At 34.4% G+C, this 18,737-nt stretch overlaps 1 protein-coding gene across 3 annotated transcripts in view; it reads left to right on the top strand.

The window, feature by feature from the left end:
• Positions 1–18,443, top strand: part of TUBGCP3 (tubulin gamma complex component 3) — a 71,962-nt gene extending 53,519 nt beyond the window's left edge. For all 3 annotated transcript variants that reach the window (XM_058184441.1, XM_058184442.1, XM_058184443.1), the window contains 7 exons: positions 549–617; positions 3,042–3,177; positions 8,877–8,965; positions 9,116–9,247; positions 9,473–9,613; positions 10,173–10,289; positions 17,408–18,443. In XM_058184441.1, coding sequence (XP_058040424.1) covers positions 549–617; positions 3,042–3,177; positions 8,877–8,965; positions 9,116–9,247; positions 9,473–9,613; positions 10,173–10,289; positions 17,408–17,566 — 843 coding nt within the window. In that variant the 3' untranslated portion in view covers positions 17,567–18,443. The remainder of the gene's footprint in view (positions 1–548; positions 618–3,041; positions 3,178–8,876; positions 8,966–9,115; positions 9,248–9,472; positions 9,614–10,172; positions 10,290–17,407) is intronic.
• The last annotated feature ends 294 nt before the right edge of the window (positions 18,444–18,737 follow it).

Here is an 18,737-nt window from a genome sequence, read left to right on the forward strand (position 1 = left end):
ATAACATTAGATTTGATTTGTCAAAAGTAAGAAAGATATGCTTTGAGGTCAGCAATATCCAGTAGTACTATCATCTTTCTGCATTGTCAGATTTTCTTGACTTTACACTAATTGTTATTTTATTGAAAAATAAATTATAGATATTACAGAGCAGCATGTTGGATAAGAAAAACATATGGCTACAATCCAAATTAAACATACTCATAATGTATATGGGCTTAATGTGATGTATTATAGCCTAAATTATAGTTCTGCTGAATTTATTCTGATACAGTTTTGTTAAGGTGCAGTCTGATTTTTGGTAGTTGTAATTTCATTATTGTCCTTCTCTTTGCTTATCTGAACAAAAAATATCACAATTGTATTTCCTTTATTCTGTGTGTTGACAAACTGTTATCCCCTAGCCTAAAACTAAGGATGGTTACGTAAGGTTGGTCTTTCTTTTACCCACTGTGTGTTGGCAATTGATCATTATTAAATACTCTGGGAATTACTTTGGGAAAATAGCTAAATAACTATTTGCTTAACTATTTATACATTTTTTAAAGGTGTCTCCAGGTGATACTGGTTGGGATGTTTTCAGTTTAGACTATCACGTTGATGGGCCAATTGCAACGGTAAGGATGTATAGTTCAGCTTGTCCATATTTGATCTTCTTCTACTTAGAATTACCTACTTAGTTCTCTAAATACTTTATTAAAATAGCCTTTGTACTTTTAGAAGTACATGATTAAAGAGATTGCTTGATATTTTTGATGTACCCATTGTATTAAGAGTACAGCCAAAATCTCAATTTTCCTAAATTATTAATGAGTGTTAAAATGCTACATTTAAAGACCTTCATTATTTGAAATAAATAATTCATTTGCTCTGTCAGAGATTTTAGAAAGTACCGTATATACTCGAGTATAAGCCGAGTTTTTCAGCACATTTTTTGTGCTGAAAAACGTCCCCTCGGCTTATACTCGGGTCTATACGGCTTATACTCGAGTTTTGTTTTTTTTTAAGCCCCTCGGCTTATACTCGAGTATATACGGCTTATACTCGAGTTGTTTTTTTTTTCTTTTTTTCACATTTTACCGGACTGAAGCCCTGCCGGTGCAGTGAGAGGGCGGGGCGGGGGAGCCGCCAGCCTTCTCAGCTGAGGGAGGGAGGGTTTCCCCAACCGGTAGGTGCCTCATTTCCCACCCTCGGCTTATACTCGAGTCCCCAGTTTACCCCAGTTTTTGGGGTAAAATTGGGGACCTCGGCTTATACTCGGATCGGCTTATATTCGAGTATATACGGTACTTAATAAATGGATTTTCATTTTCAGCCATTATTCTAAAACTGTAGCAACTAATTTGGGATAATTTGTATGAACTGTAAAAATGTATTTTAGGGAACCTATTTGTACTCTTTAAATAAATCTGATATATAGTATTCATTAAAACAGATGAGAAAATAGCACCATTGTTCAAAATGCTTTTACTATATGTAAAGAATAACATTGCTGTGTGAACAGGGTGTCAAAAATGAAATTTGGCCAGAAGATATTTGCTACATATAGTTTAATCAAAGGAAAATAATTTCTAACTTAATATTTGTTAATTCATTTGTATATTCTGTATCCTTCTCCAAAAGTTACGAATAGTAACTTTATTAGTTCCTTAATATTTATTTTTTGTTGTAGCATGCTGTTAACCATTTAATGTATTTTCCTTTCATTATAATAAACCTTTCACATGTTGAGAATTGAAGAGTTAGTGCAAGGATTTTATTATAGCTATAGGTTATAATATAATACTCTTTAATGTGATTGTTTCTTAAACAAATCAACCCAATCCAATTTATATAAGGAACAGAATTTAAAGCTATATATAATGGAAATAAAGAAGTCCAGTAGACATTTGAATCTTGGACAAGGGAAGTATATAAACATCTATCAGTATAAACAACTGTGGCCATATATCTCTGGCTTTGATAAGTCACACTTTCAGTTTATTCCCCATTCATAATCTAATTGTTTAAGATTGTTTTGTCAAATAAAATATGAAAATAAACATAGTTCCTTATGATTAGAACTCTTAATATTTTAGTTGATTTTCTATAGTAGGCAAAGGTATCAAAATCTAGAAGATTCAATCTAGATTTAGGTGTCAAAATCTAGAAGACTCAAATGACTAAATTTTTTCTGGGTTATAAAATATGCCCTTGGCCTTTGAAGCTGTGCATTTCTCACATTGACCTATGGGAAAAAAAGCAGCAACTGTTTTCTAAACACTTTTTGTTGATCAAGTTAGATGCAAAAATCTCTCTCAGATTTTATCAAATGATCTTTCAGTTAATGAACAAAAATCATTATTTCAACAGGCATTAAAATATAGTGTGAGGCAGAAAGGTCCAAGGAAAGGGAGATTTTACTACTTTGGGACGATGCTAACTGCTGAATCTTAGTCATCTGTTACAACATAAAGACTGATTCAGACAATAAAATGTGTTATTTTTTATACCACCAATTATTTCTAGTATTGAAACATAATAGAGAAATTGTAGAGGTGGGGAATTAGTGGGACTCTCCCCTCTTTATCCACTCAGATGAGGAACTGAAGCAGTAGCTAATTGTGACTGCAGCACAGACCTTAACTTTTTGGTGCATTCAGAATATTTAGTACTGTATTTAGTAGAAGGTTTGCCATAACTCCTATATTTGGGCTGAAGATGCTCTGTGGAGTAGGTATAAAAGGACTTGAATCTAGGGAAGCTGAGATAAATGAACCCAGAGCTTCTTTTGCACAACACAAATCCCCATCATGCTGCTTTCCTTGTATTTATTGTAGCACAGAGGAACAACAGAAATCCTTACGTACTAATGTGAAACTTCTTAATAATAAGACTGTAACTTGACTGAGTCTTTGTGTTCAGTTCCCATAACTCAGCTTCTTGAGTCAACAATGATCTTAAGCTATTGCACTATCCTTTTAATAGAGATACTTGAAGCAATAGAAGCAGCAGTACTTGAGATTTTAAAGGTTATGATTGAATGTTGCTATTATTTGCAGATGTTTACACGAGAGTGTATGAGCCACTATCTGAGGGTGTTTAACTTCCTATGGAGAGCAAAACGGATGGAATATATTCTTACTGACATATGGAAAGGACATATGTGCAATGCAAAACTTCTAAAAAATATGCCTGGTAAGGGATTAATTTCAGTGCATAATTATATCAGTTTCTGTTTTTTATCCATAATTATTCAGATTATCAATTGAAGGGTATATTATTCAGGTTATTTTGGAAGTTTAAAATAAATTTAGGGTTAGGGTTGGTTTAGAGCAGGCGTGTCAAACTGGTGACCCGCAGGCCAGATGTGTCACGTGCAGGCCACGCCCACTCCAGCTCTGCAAAGGAGAAAAATGTCTCGAAATATCATATGATGACAACGTGATGCCGTGAATTTGACACCCATGGTTTAGAGTATGTTCTTAGAGTAAGTTTGGTACATTGTGATCATTGAACTGAGTTAGTTAAATTCACAATGACCTTTTAATGATGTTCTGTCTGTAAGGTTTAGATAAACTTGCTATTAGTTGCTACTGTGTTACAACAGAAAAAACCCAATTGCATACATAGTATATAAAGTTATGTAAATTATTATGTTTTACTAATCAGCTACCTTCTAATCTTGATATTCTGAATAAATGTAGAAGTCAGTGTCACTGACTAGTGGTTAGGATTTCCATGTGGGTAATAATTTATCTTTGTGTATTTTCTGTTCTGGAGGATTACTGAGCAAAACCAGAATTTTGTCCTCCTTCAATTGTTTGCACAGAAAAACCCATAACACTGACTGTTTGAATAGTTATTTTTACCAGAAGGGGGCAATATTTGCAAACTAGCCCAATATTTATTTATATAAATTGTATTTAATTTGTAAATACCATAAATAAAAAATTATTTATACATTTTATTTATTTACTAACCAAACACAATGGGGATAAAGCGTATCACATTCCATAGACATCAGCAAGCAAGTCTTTGTGAGTAGTACTTTACAGGCTTGAGTTTTTAATGCCAATCCTTTTGTTTTTCTTCATCTCCTGTCACACCAGCATTGCAGGGCTCTTGATGGCAGCCTTGATGTGGTAGAGGGTTAGGGTTAGAGGGGATGCTAAGTTAGAGTTTATTTCATCTGTGAGGCTGATGCATATTCAAAAAATGATGCAGTTGTTCACTTTTACCACTTGTGACATTGCCATTTATGGAAAGGATGGGTGCTGTTTAAGACACTGGGCTGGCAGAAATATGTGCATTAATTATCTGCAACTATGGATATGCTGAATAGGAACATTCTCACTTCTTTATTCTCTAATATCAGGAGAGTACCTTCTACCAAAGCAGTGTATAATGACACTGGACATTTCTGCCACTGAAATCTTCTATTGAAATCTCATTGTTTTGGTTACATTGTTATAATTTATTAGGTTTATTTTAGAAACTGGCAGCTCTCTAGTCTGATTTATTTTACCCATCTGCAAAATGAGGAAAATATCACTTGTCTTCATTACAAGCAATTTGCCAGATACTCAAAATATATGGGGAAAACAAAGTATTATTGTGATGTTATTGGGATCTGACTTTCTTCATGTTTTACAACATAGGCTGATGACACTGTAGCAGTTCAGAGATGGAAATGAAGAAAATATGTAGCGACTATTAGCAAAATATGAACTTAGCCCAGGAAAGCATGAGAAAGAAACTCAAGATTACCCCACCTTGATTCAGTTTAATATAAGTGGGAAAGTAGAATTCCTTCAAGAATCTATTATTATAGTCTACTACAGAGTTGTAGTATTTCTTGTGATGTTAATTTCCTGACCTGGCCTATATCAGACTTCCATATACAGCAAGCAGAGTAATCAGAATTTGGCTCACTTGCCAGTTATTTGCCTGGAACAGGGGTAGATGAATAATGAAATGTGGTTTGGAGGAGGAAATTGTATACAGTATGTTTAATAAGAATCTGAAATTTTTGAGATAGCCTTTACAGGTCCATAAAGCACTGTTACATGTTGAGCTGTATATTTCTCAAAGTCATTTACATTCTCTTTAGGTGAATAGAATTTTGTGGACTTTTTAGTTTATAATTGTTTATTGAATATTATTAGCTTCTTTGAATTTTCATACAAGGGGAATATAAGTCTTCTAATTAATATGTTAATAATAATCCATAAAGATCACTCATTGATTAGGACAGGATTTCACATAAGTATTTTTTGGCAGCAAAGCAAGGAAACCTCTCAGATAGAAATCATATTCAATTTAACAGATTTCTGAACTGCAGTCCTAAAGTTAATCATGAGATATAAGGCAGTCCTCGCTTAGCAACCTCAGTTGGGACCAGCAACTCAGTCTCTAAGCCTCGTGGTTGTTAACTGAAACATCAAATGTCTATAACTTAGTTTTGCCTACGATTTTACTTCTGCCTTCTCTATTAACTCTGGTTGTTGCAAAGTATGTGAGTAGCCATCCTGTGATCATGAGACCCTGCAGTGATCATAAATGTGTACCAGTTGCAAAATGCTTGACTGGCAATCTCATAACTGTATGATGTCATGATGGTTGTAAATGCAAGGATTAGTTATATGATTTTTTAAAACATCATTGTAATTTTGAACAGTTGCTAAACAAGTTTTACCTGTATAGGTTTGTTGAGTAGTTCTTCTTCAAGTCTATAAGAAGTATACATTTCTGAAGATTAAATGAATATTTATTTTATAAGCAGCCATACTGGTGATTGTTAGGTAATTAAAAAAAATAAATTAATATTGTGAACATTTGTTTTTTAAACATCCAAGAACTTATAAATACTAGTTAAATTGATTAAATATTTTGATCAATTAAATTGTTGTTAATGGAAATTTTCAGTGTAGTTCCATCATTACACATTTGAGAGTTATGAATCCACCAGATGGAGTCTAGTAGCTGGTTTTTTGGTTTTTTTTGGCAGTCTAGAACTGATAGAAAGTGACTGGCTCAAAATCACCAGCCAGTGATAAAAGAACATAATCATGCTTCAAGTCCAGCTCTTTAACCACTGTGCCATGCACAGTTTGAATCCTTTATTAAGACCATTCATAACCTTTGATTAAGAGGCCTTTATCCATTATGGTTTGATTTAGGCTGAAACTTACACACAAAAACATGTATATCTGTGCATTTGTGTTTGCCGGTATTTGCCAGAAAGCCAGGATGGAGAAGGTGGCCACCCAAGCTGAATGGAGATGAAGAGAGGCTAAATGGACAGGGAAGAACAAAACCCTTTTCAAACATTACAAGGATTAAAAGCAGCTCAGTACGCACTCCCTTTTAAGCACTAAGCTAAGTCTATCACACCTGAGCTGCAGAAAAAGTTAGTTTTCCTGCAATAAATGGTCATTCAGATTTGATAGCCCTACATAAGCTAATTTTGAAGGCATTCATGCTTTTCAGCCACAATATCAGCAGTAATTCACATACTTACCAATTCCTTATATAAGACTATCACTTTATTTAAGTAATAAGCAAACTTTTGCTACCTCATAAATATTTGAGGGGATCAAGTCTTAGAAACAGTTGTCTTCAGAGAGTGCTCTGCCAAATCATAAGATTTTCATTTGTTTCTGAAATTTTTATATAGGGGATGTTAATCAGTATTCCAGCAGGATTAAGTAAACCTTTGAAATTATAGAACAGTGTTGGCGAACCTATGGCACGCGTGCCGGAAGTGGCACGCAAAACCGTCCCATGCCAAATGCGTGGCCTCACCGGCTCCTCGTCACGTGGCATGCATGCGCAATGGACCACCGCACTTCCGGGGTCGCCGGCACCACATGTGCAACGGCCAGCTGACCGGCATGCGTTTGAGCACAGGAACGCAACAGGAGCCGGCAAGGCTGCGCATTCAGGACGGGACGGTTTCGTGTGCCACTTCCGGCACATTTTGCCAACACTGTTGTAGACCATGGGCTCTTTATTCATAAGTTGCAACTATGGTAACAGGTATCCCTCAAGTAACTGAATAAACTCTAGCCACGTTCACTGGGACTCATATTGCAATGCACTAGAGCTGTGATGGCTAACCTTTTCCGGACCATTACCCAAAGTGTGCAAATGCAAGTGTGCATGCCCAAACCCCCAAAATGGAATGTTCATGTGGCCCTCTGCATATGCATACATGCGTGGCCCCCTGCAAGCACTCTGCCACATGTATGCGCACGTACCCATGCATGCATTCCACGCATGTGCACGGACCCCTACATGCCCCCCACCCCCGGCACATATGCAGGAGAGACCCGAAGACCAGCTGGCAGCAGGAGTTGCACGCGCATGAGCAGTTGAGCTGAACTGGGGCAACAGCTCACATGCCATGAGAGAGGGCGCTGCGTGCCACCTCTGGCACGCATGCCATAGATTCGCCATCACAGCACTAGAAGGACAATAGGAAGGCTGCTTTAACAGTTCAGAAGCAAGCCCTGAATTATAGGTTGTGGATCTGAAATGAAATGTTTTTTATTTTTTTAGTGTTTTCTACTATGATATTCATACTCCTGTCTGCCCTTTGCTTCAACAACTTTAATGGTCTTAATTCAGTAAGAATGCTGAAAATCATTCAGCTTCTGACAATACTTTCTTGCATTGTTTCAGTGTGTTGTATTCCTGGTATGACCCCTTTTATACTAGATGTTGTGGCTTTTTTTGTGTGTATCTCAAGTACTATAAAACATTTATTGTATAGAAAGGAATAGCAACAGGGTAGTAATTCTTTGACCTTTCTCTGTCACAGGTGGGCTATGGCAATCAGGTGGGCTTTGCCATCCAGTATGCAAAAAGAAAGCTTTGGCATGGCTTTATCTTCTTTTGAAGCTTCTTCCTCATTTGAGTACCCTTGATTGAGAAAGCCTTATCTCCTTTCCTCACAAAATTTGGCCTAAACATTTCAGCAAAGCTCTCTCCCAAAAGAGTATTATAATCTCTGAGGATAAGTCTTTCCCTTCCTGTGTTGAGCATAGTAGCTACTGGAAACCACTTGTCAATCCACCTAATAGGAAAGTCACAATTTTTTTGTTAATAAGCAAGAAGATATCTCAGGAGTTAGAGTATTGGCCCTGGCCAAGCATAAACATTCCTCTAAAATAATACGTTTATTAGAACCTAGGCAATATTTCTTATTTCTTTAATGAAAGGCACTTTAACTTTCATTGTTCTGTACCACCTTTTTACAATAAGCTGCAGTGAAGAGGAAATAAAAAAGCAGAGCTGTGGATTAACAGATTCATCCATCCCTAATTATGAGGAACCATTTCTTATCTTTTGGGTTTTGTTCTTCTGCCATTTGAAATACTTTCCTTTCCATGTTCTTACTAACAGTTTGGGAGAGAGTTGTAGCTCAGTGATAGAGCCAGGTCTTTACATTTTGAAGGGGCCAAATTCAATCTACATGTGGGGTTAGAAAAAAGTATGGAGAGATGCTGCCAGATTTACAGGACTAAGTTAAATGAACCAAGTATCTTAATAAAAAGCAACATTGCTTCATTTATTATATGGAATGTATACAGTTAACTTTGTTTTCTCACTTGATTCTACTTCATATATTTGGGAGCTGTCATATTATCATTAACTGCAAACAATGTTAGCTATTAGAATTTATAGCTTCAATTTATTGGATTAAAAAGATAATGGTATAAATATAGTATATTATGTTTTTTTCTTTCTTTGAGTATCCTTGATTAGTTGTTACATTTTATACCTTTCAGAAAGGGTGCAGGTTATCAAGGTCAGTTGTATTTTTTAAAAAAATGTTAGATGAGTCAGTCCCTTCTAATTTTTAATATACGAATACTTTGGATTTCTTACAGAGCTTTCTGGGGTGCTGCATCAATGTCACGTTTTGGCATCAGAAATGGTCCATTTCATTCATCAAATGCAGTATTATATTACATTTGAGGTACCCTTCAACCAACCATTTTGTAGTCTGTTTTGTTTTTTGTTTTGAAGAGGAGAAATGTGTGTAGTGCCTTGCAGAGTAAAGAGTGTGCTAAATAGAGTTTCTGAAGGAAGAGCATTATTATACTGAATTCTTAAAATTATGCCTTAGATCCTGGAATGTTCATGGGATGAACTGTGGAACAAGGTCCAACAAGCTCAGGATCTAGATCACATCATTGCAGCTCATGAAGTCTTCCTAGATACCATCATATCTCGCTGTTTGCTGGACACTGATTCAAGAGTAAGCCTTTTCTCTGTTTAAACATTATTTCTGTGATGATTATGTTCATCGCTCCCTTTTCTTCATTTAGCAACGTGTGCAGTATAATATTTATTCAGAAATGAAATCCCACTATTCCATAATAACAGAGCTTAGAATTGCACACCTGGATTGAGTCTATTTTAGCAGTAAATGTAATATTTGTGGGTGTAGGATGTTATTTTTACATTTCACAATTTCTTATAGATGCTTCTCAACCAGCTCCGAGCTGTTTTTGATCAGATTCTTGAATTTCAAAATGTGCAAGACGCAATGTACCGAGCCGCCTTAGAGGAATTGCAGCTACGCTTGCAGTTTGAAGAAAAAAAAAAGGAGCGAGAACTTGAGGTATAGCTCCTTTCTATGGCATAAGCTGATATTTTAATGATACTCAAATGAAACAGCTTTTTCTGTTTTTTTTCTTGAAAAGTAATGAACAAAAAGTAGAAACACAGTGTAGAAAGATGCAATTGTATGTATGTATGTATGCATGTTACTCAGAAGTAAATCTATTATATTCACTAGAGTTTAAAAATATATGTTATACTGGTCAGCTTATATTCCTTTATAAATTAAATGCAAATTATTATACTGGAAACCCAAAGGGGCATTGCACTAGCAGTTTAATTCTTAATTTCCCACAAAAATGTTCATGTAGGTTGATCAGTCCTTTGACAAGAAATATGTATCTGGTGTTTTTAGTTCATGATTGTTAAACTGTTTCCAGAGAATTTCTGCTGATTTTCTGTCCTCTGGGGATCAGAAAACATCAAGAAAATTTATGACTTTGGCCCATAGTAATTATTTTTTAAAAATCAATGTACTCCTTTGTGTAACAAAGGATGCAAAAGAATAAATATGCACCTGTTGATTTATCACCCTGCTTTTAAAAAATTGCATTCTTAAGGGTGAATGGGGAGTAACAGCTTCAGAACAACAAGAAGAGATGAAAAGGATGAAAGAGTTTGAAGACTCAATACCGAAAATGTGCTCACAGCTGCGACTACTTACTCATTTCTATCAGGTATTTTCATTTAAATTAAGAACATTTGTTATGAATGGATTAATATTAAATATCTTTGCCTAAAATAATATTTTAATGCAGCATTATACAGACCATTTTATGACTTGTAATTGAGTGGAAATTATATACCTCATGTTATATGATTCCATTATGACTGATAAAATTGGTAAACAGGATGTATTCTTAGAAGAATAAACCAAAACATCACAAAGATTGTCCCTATATCTAACTGCTTACATAACTCATTATATTATGCATTTACATCAGATCATTACTGCTATAGATAGATATTACTATATCATCACTGAAGTGTTTTCCTGGAACCACCATCGCACTAATTTCATTGAGTTAACTTGGCTATTTCTTGAATTGCTTTTCTACATTAAAAACTATACAACAGTTCCAATAGCATACGTGCGCCGGAAAGATGATCTTCCTGTTTCCGGCATGTGCATGTGCACTGGCCAGTTGGTCTTTGCACACGCATGTGCGTCAGAAACCAGAAGGTGGCCAGTGTGCATGCACATGCCGGTGGCCAGTGTGCATACACATGCTGGAAACAGGAAGACCAGCTGCCCAGGGTGCGCATGTACACCGGATGGCTGCTCTTCCAGTTTCCGGCACTCCTGCATGCATGAAGACCACTGGTCAGCGTATCGGAACCTGGAAGAGCAACCGGCAACGGCTCGTGTGCCCAGAGAGATGGCTCTGCATGCTAATTCTGGCACGCGTGCCATAGGTTCGCCCTCATGGCTCTGTGGAAAGAAAGTTGGACTTTGATGAAACAGGATAACAAGAGAATTCCAATTTCAATTGAACAGTGTATTTTCTAGGAACAAATCATTTTAGTAAATAATAATTAAAGTGTTTACAATATTCATTGCATTAATATCGATCATATTAGTATTAATAACAATAATAATCATACTATTTGTTTAACCCAGTTAACATATCTTTCTTATATCACTGATTCTTCCATTTATTTCCCTAGCTCCTGTTTTTGTCAGCTAGCCATTGATAAAATAAGTAAAAAAATATTCTGTTTCTTTCTTTTTCTTAATTGTGTTAGCTTATCCATTTCTACACATTCTAATATTTTCCTAATCACATCTTCATCTCTTGCAATCTCTTTACTTTTCCATTGTGGTGTTAATAGTATTCTTGCTGCAGTCAATACATGTAAAATCAGATATATATTCCTTTTGTTGTACTTGTCTGGAAAGATGCCCAACAAAAATGTCTGGTTTCAAATCTGTATGTTGTTTTATGATTTTTTCCAGCCATGTGTGTATTTTTGTCCAATATTTTTTTGCTTTTTTGACATGTCCACCACATATGATAGTATGAACCAGGTATCCGGTGACATTTTCAACATTTTGCAGATTTATCCTTAAACATCTTTGCTAACCCTGAAGACAGAAAATGCCATCTATAAAACATTTTATAAAGATTTTCTTTGTATGCAATAGACATTGTTAATTTATAATTTCTATCCCATAATTTCTGCCCTTTATCTAAGTCAATTGAATAGCCAAAATTTTTAGCCCGTACTTTCATTGTCTCTTTTACTTGTTCCTCTTTCATGTTAATACTTAACAAATAGCTATATATTTTCTTTATTAATTTTTCATGTGTCCCTGTTAACATCTGATCTAATTCTATTAATTCTTTATTTAAACTAGGGGTAGTCAACCTTTTTATACCCACTGCCCACTTTTGTATCTCTGTTAGTAGTAAAATTTTCTAACCACCCACCGGTTCCACAGTAATGTGCCGTGTATCGTCGTCTGCGCATGCCTCTTGCACATCGTGGATTGGGTTTGGGGGGGCGCCGGCTACCAGCTCTGCTTGTCTGTTACAGTTGGGTGGTGTGGGGGGAGATGCGCAAGCTATTCTGGGACGAGGCTCTTTTGTTTGCGGTCGCACTATAGCGCCATTTAGTTTCGCTTATGTAACGTGAACTAAACTTATGCACGGGCAATACAAATAGTAAATTTTCAGAAATTTAAATTGTCACGAGGAATTTTATGAAAACCTAAAGAAAATGTTTTTAAATAATGCTATGAATTTTTTTAAAAAAGTTAATTAAATTAAAAAAAAGGAAAGTGTTTCAGTATCGAACAAAACCCCTACCGCCCACCATGAAAGCTGGAACGCCCACTAGTGGGCGGTAGGGACCAGCTTGACTACCACTGATTTAAACCATACATTCTAACATCCTTCTCATATCTAGATTGTATGTGCACATATAACCACCATGTTATCTTAATCCTTTAATCATTCAGTTCCTGTTTAGTTTTAAGTTGCCCCTTTTCATTTAAAATATCTTTATATCTGGTAACCTTCTCTATATCAATAACATTTGGATAAATCAGTGCCTCCACTGTGGAGAGCCAGACTGGTATTTTCAAATAATGTTGTTCTTTAATTTTCTCCCATACTAACAATAATGCATTCCTAACATAGTGTCTTTGGAAATAGCTATATATTTTGTTTTTTCCATACCATAAAAAAGTATGCCAACCTAATTCAAGATCATGTCCCTCCAAGATCAATAGTCTTTTTTCTCAAGCCAATCCATTCTTTCACCCAAATAAGTATCGAAGCCCGGTAATACAATTCCCAATCTGGTAGCCCAAAACCACCTCTATTTTTAGAATGTTGCAACATTTTCAAACTTATCCTTGCTTTTTCCCTTACCAAATATATTTTAATATTGTTTTATTTAATACTTCAAAATATCCCCCCCCCAGTTTTATTGGTATTGTTTGAAATAAATATAATAATCTTGGCAAGATATTCATTTTTATAGTGGCTACTCTTCCCATTTTAGATTTTTCCACTTCTCCAAATCCATTTTAATTTGTTGTACCAATTTATAATAATTATCTTCTTTAATCGTTACACACCCTGCCGTTAGTTGAACTCCTAAATATTTAACTTTCTTGATTATCTGTATAACTATTTTCCTTGTTAGTTCTTTTTTCTGCATGTCTGTAACATTTTAAACTATTATTTTTGTTTTTTTTTCTTTGTTTATTTTCAGTCCTGCAACTTCACCATATTCTTCTATTTTCATAATTAGTTTAAGTCTATTTTCTTGTGGGTCTTCCAAGATAAAGATCAAATCATCTGCAAATGCCTGTAATTTATATTGTTCCTTTTTTATTTCCATATCTTTAATTTATGTATCTTGTCTAATATTTCTGTTTCTTCCAATAACAGTATAAATAGTAAAGGAGATAGTGGACATCCTTGTCTTCTGCCTTTTTTTATATTAAAATTCTCTGTCGTATCTCCATTTACCATCACCTTTGCTGTTTGTTTATGGTATATTGCCTTTATCATATTAATAAATCTCTCACCAAAGCCATTGTTTTTAGTTGTAACAGCATAAATTGCCAATTTACGTTGTCAAATGCTTTCTGTGCATTTAAGAAGATCAATACCATTTGTTTTCCCAAGATGTGCTTCATAATATTCTAATATATTTAAAATCATTCTCTTATTGTTTTTAATCTGTCTCTTAGGCAAGAAGCCATTTTGGTCTGAAAGTATAAATTAATTTAGAAACCTTTTTAGTCTCTCTGCCATTATTGAAGCGTATATTTTATAGTCAGCATTCAGTAAAGATATGGGCCTATAGTTTTTTTATCTGAGTCTTCTTTCGGAATCAAAGTAATATTTCTTTCCATCCACAAATTTAGTACCTTCACATCAATCAATTCTTCATTATAAACTTCCAACATTGATGGGCCTAGAGTATCTTGTAAACATTTGTAAAATTCTGCTGGCAGCCCATCTGGTCCTGGTGTTATATTGCTCTTTTGTCTCTTAATCGCTTCTGACAATTCCATCATTGATTCATTTAACATAGCTTTCACTGTTTCTGGTACTTTAGGTAGTTCCGCTTTTTCTAAATATTCTTCAATTTTCTCTTCTGAAACTTTCTCTTGCTCATACAGCTTTCCATAATAATTTTGAATTATTTTTTTATCCTCATTTTGGTAGTATAAAGTTCCTTTCTCATCTACCAGCCTATGTATCAATTTCTTCTCTTTCTGTTTTCAGTTTATATGCAAACCATTTTTCTGGCTTATTTGCATTTTCAAAAAAGTTCTGTTTACCATTTTAGATTTTTTGTGCCAATTCTTCTTTATCTAGTAAATTTATTTTATGTTTTATTAGTTCCATTTGATTTTTTAAAATCTTCTTGTTTGGTTCTTTCTGTAATTCTAATTCCAGTCTCTTGTGCTTTTCTACGCCCCCCCTCCCCCCCGTATATGTTATAGCCAGTCCCCAAATATATGCCTTAGCATTGTCCCATATATTTTGTAATGAAGTTTCTTCTTTTCTGTTCTCTTTGAAAAAAAGTCCATTTCTTTTTCCATATTTTGTATAAATGCCTTGTCTTTTAGTATCTCCATTTTCTCTTTTCTCTTTTCCACTGAACTCCAATTGGATTATGATCTGCTCAAGTGCTTGCTTCTATTTCTATTTCTTGCACATTTGACTTTAACTCTGGTGACATCCATATAATATCTATTCTTGACCAGGACATATGTCTATTTGAATAAAATGAGTATTAATTTCTTTTAGGATTTATTTTTCTCCATACATCTTGAATACCTATTTTTTCTGCCATTTTAAAAAATGCTTCTGGAAGCATTTTTCTAGCTTTTTTTCTTACTTTACTACTTTTATAGTCCAAGTCTGCATCCACAATTGCATTGAAATCTACCACAGAAATATTTTCATAGTCCAATTCAGTAATGTTCTTATGCAATTTTTCATTAAAAAAATCTTGTTTATAATTTGGTGGATATATTGCTACCAAAAATATTTGTTTATAGTTCATTGTTACCTCCACCATCAATATTCTCCCCTCTTCTTCTGCAAAAATTTGTCTTGCTTTTATTGTTTCTTTAATATATAAAACCATGCCTCTTTTCTTTTGTTGTGCTAATGAGGAGTATAGTTTCCCAATTTTAGGATATTCCAATAATTTATTGTATTGTTTTTTGATGTGGATCTCTTGAAAACAAATAAAATCTGATTTTAATTTCCTAATTTGTTAAAAGTCCTTTTCCTTTTCATAGGAGAATTCAGTCCATTTATGTAAAACCAAAGGAGTTTTATTTCATCTTCCATGGTTTTACTTATAAATTGGTCTTGTCATTCTGCTCACTCTTTCTCTTTTTTCTTTTATCTTTGCACCTTCTCGTTCTACTCTCTCTTTAATTCTGTTTCATCTTCTTTTTCTTGTACATTTTCTCTTCCTGATGCTTCTTCCTGTTTCTTGTCATCTATCATAAGATGAAACATTTTAAACATTGCTCTTATTCTTCAATTTAGAAGATTTTTTTTTTCATTTCTGATTTGTTTTCATTGCAGCTTTTCTTAAGTATCAGTAAGTTTTGATGTGGTTTTTTTCTTCACTAAAGAAACTTCACTAAAGAAGTTTTCCTTTTTCTTTAACCACTGTTTTGGCCCTTTCCCTATTCAAAAAAGTTATGTTTTCTTAAGGCTTATTTATTTCTTTGAGATACCCTCTTTCTTTGAGATACCATTTCTTTCATGTCCTATTAATTTAATATGGGGATTCTTATTTAAAACAAATGAATCCGCTATTTTGGCTCCATTTAAAATAGCTTATAGAACAGGGTCTTTAACTTTCCATCTCCTGAGGCAGCTATGAATAAACCTGATCTAAGCCCACATTTCATCATCTTCTAAAGAAAATTCTCCTTAGCTCCGTCTATCTATTTTTTCAACAATTGATGAATTTTATGACCTTATGTAAGATGTTAATGTTTCCTCTGAAACAGTGCTTACCAAGCTTTTTTCTTCATTATCCAAAACCGCTTATTCAAAAGTCCTTTTTACCCAATGTAGGTAAAACAGTTAGTTTAAATGTCCCTGTTGTGATTGGGTAGTGTGTTCATGTATTATTACCTCAAAAAAACAAAAAACAAACCTAATACCCAATATAGGTTTGGGAAGAACTGCTCTAAAGAAATCAAAATTCACTTTAAATTGCTTGTAAACTGATAATTTGAATACTGAAGAGTTGGCTTGTTCCTTTCAGATTTCCTTAGCAGATTTCTGCTAACTTCTCATGGAATCAATTCATAAATTCCTCTTTTTGAACTTTCTCTTAGCAACTTTTCAATACTGTTCAGGAAAGTATGAGGTAAAGTCTTTAAGGTGTGATATTAATAGGATGTTCCATTTCTAATTGAAACACTTCCCTCTCATATCTCTTCCTCCGGCTCCTTCAGCTTTTCTATTTTGTTGAAGTAAACTGACTGGCTGTGGCTATGCTGGTTCTCCTTTGGATATCCTAAATATTTCCGTCTCTCAGTTCCCCACACCTTTCTGTACACTTTCTAGCAATGTTGCTTATTTGGTGAAACACCTCATCACTTTTGCTGTCACTGTGAGAAAAGAAGCCTCTCTCTTCACCTTCCAGCTGCCTTGGTAATTCTCCAAGATATGACTTCCATAACTGTTAGGTCTTATACCAAGGATCTGTTTTCTGCCCTTGTCCTTTCCAATTATAGCGTCTCCAACAAGTTTTCTCTCACAAATTGTTCAATTATTCTGTTTTCCACTGAGCTCTTCTTTTGGGTCGCTAACATCTAGGGAATGGCTCAAAACCTCCCTGTGGTTGTCACCACATGCTGCATGCCCTTTTTTCTGGTTTTTCTTATTTTTCTTTCTCATTTCAAAAATTAAAGCCGAATCCCCTTAGCCAGGGATTTCTTTAAAGGAGTTATTGGTTTTATAGCCATCCCCAATCTGTTTGTTAACTTGGAAATAATTTCTTTAGATGGATCTGAGATAACACAGTTGGGTGGGAAAGAGAGAGAAAATAGTTGGTTTTTCATGAGTAAAGAAAGGAATTAGATGAGCTTTTATTAAATAATTTAAAATGAGCTTTGTTTTATGATTTTTGTAATGAGATTAATACTTTTTCAAATTGACTGTTAACCTGGTATTCAGTACGAGGCCCTTGATTTGAAAAGTTATATATAACCTGCCTTAGGGTAGTATTTAGTACCACTATTGCATTAAAATTATCAATTTCTTCTGATTTTTTTCCCTTTTCCTTTCAGGGCATTGTACAGCAGTTCTTGGTGCTCCTGACTACCAGTTCTGATGAAAGCCTCCAATTTCTTAGCTTTAGACTGGATTTCAATGAACATTATAAAGCCAGAGAACCGAGGCTTCGGGTATCTTTGGGCACTAGAGGGCGGCGTAATTCACACATATGAATTTTTTTCTGCAACAAACATAACCAGGATCGCTCACCTGGATCACTCAAAGTGTAACTGTTGTTGGATGTAGCAGTGATGGTTGACAGTATGAAACCAAATGGCATGCAGTAGTGTTTGTCATTCTTGCAAACAACCTGTTTTCAGTCATGTGGTTGTGCAACACCAGTAGAGAAAGCAAAAAAGTTTCATTTCTGTATTTAATAAGTGTTACAACTAAGTGGATTTAAATTGTTTCAGTTTTCTTAAGATATTGAAAAATCACTATATTTTGTTTGGACCATCTGAGGAACTATCCACTGTAATTTTATATTTGTCTTTAGGACATCATTTCCACTTATAGTAAGCACTGTTCCCAGGTTTCCATTTGAACTTGGAAACCAGTTTTATGAAAATTTGCTGCTGGTCAAAAATATGTATCCAAGGTGTTTTTTGTTTGTTTGGGTTTTTTTTTTAGTGGGGAAAATATGTCACATAAATTACTTACATTAATATTTTCAGCATTTTCAAAGCAATGATTTATTTTTCCAGAAAATTTTTAACTGCTTATACAGAAACATATTAGAAACATAACATGCACAAATATCCTAAAATAAAGAATTCAGTGCTCTCAAATGATTAAAGTTGTAAATATGAAATAGATGTGAATGAAGTATTTTGTGTTCAAATCGGATGTATGCAAAATTAATTTGGATATTGAAGACTACTTATTTCTCTTTCCTTGCCTATTTTTTCATTGTAAATATTTATATATTGCTGTCCAAATATTACAGGGAAACACTTTTGTAAAGAAGCCACTATATATCAAGTCATTCAATTATCCATTTGTTATATTCACAGGTAAAATCTTAGAAAATAAACACAATTATCTTTCAAACACTTTATCTGTTTCTTCTAACTGGAAAAGTGCCTGTTCTTAAAAAAACAATTATATAATAAAATTAGTTTTGAATGTATAGGCTTTTCTTTTCTTTACTTTGCCTGGTAGCTTTTCAGAATACATAATGTGTCTCAAAAATGGGAATGCCTGACTCCAAACTGAGTTCATATTGAGGCCTCTGTATGGGTTTCCTAGATGAGCCAAATTTCAGTATCATAGATTATCTCATTATTTTTGATTCTCTGAAAAAAAGTATTTTTTTCTGAATTTGTTTTATTCATAGTGTGGGTA

This window comes from Ahaetulla prasina, chromosome 5, assembly GCF_028640845.1.
Source record: "Ahaetulla prasina isolate Xishuangbanna chromosome 5, ASM2864084v1, whole genome shotgun sequence".
NCBI lineage: Eukaryota > Metazoa > Chordata > Lepidosauria > Squamata > Colubridae > Ahaetulla > Ahaetulla prasina.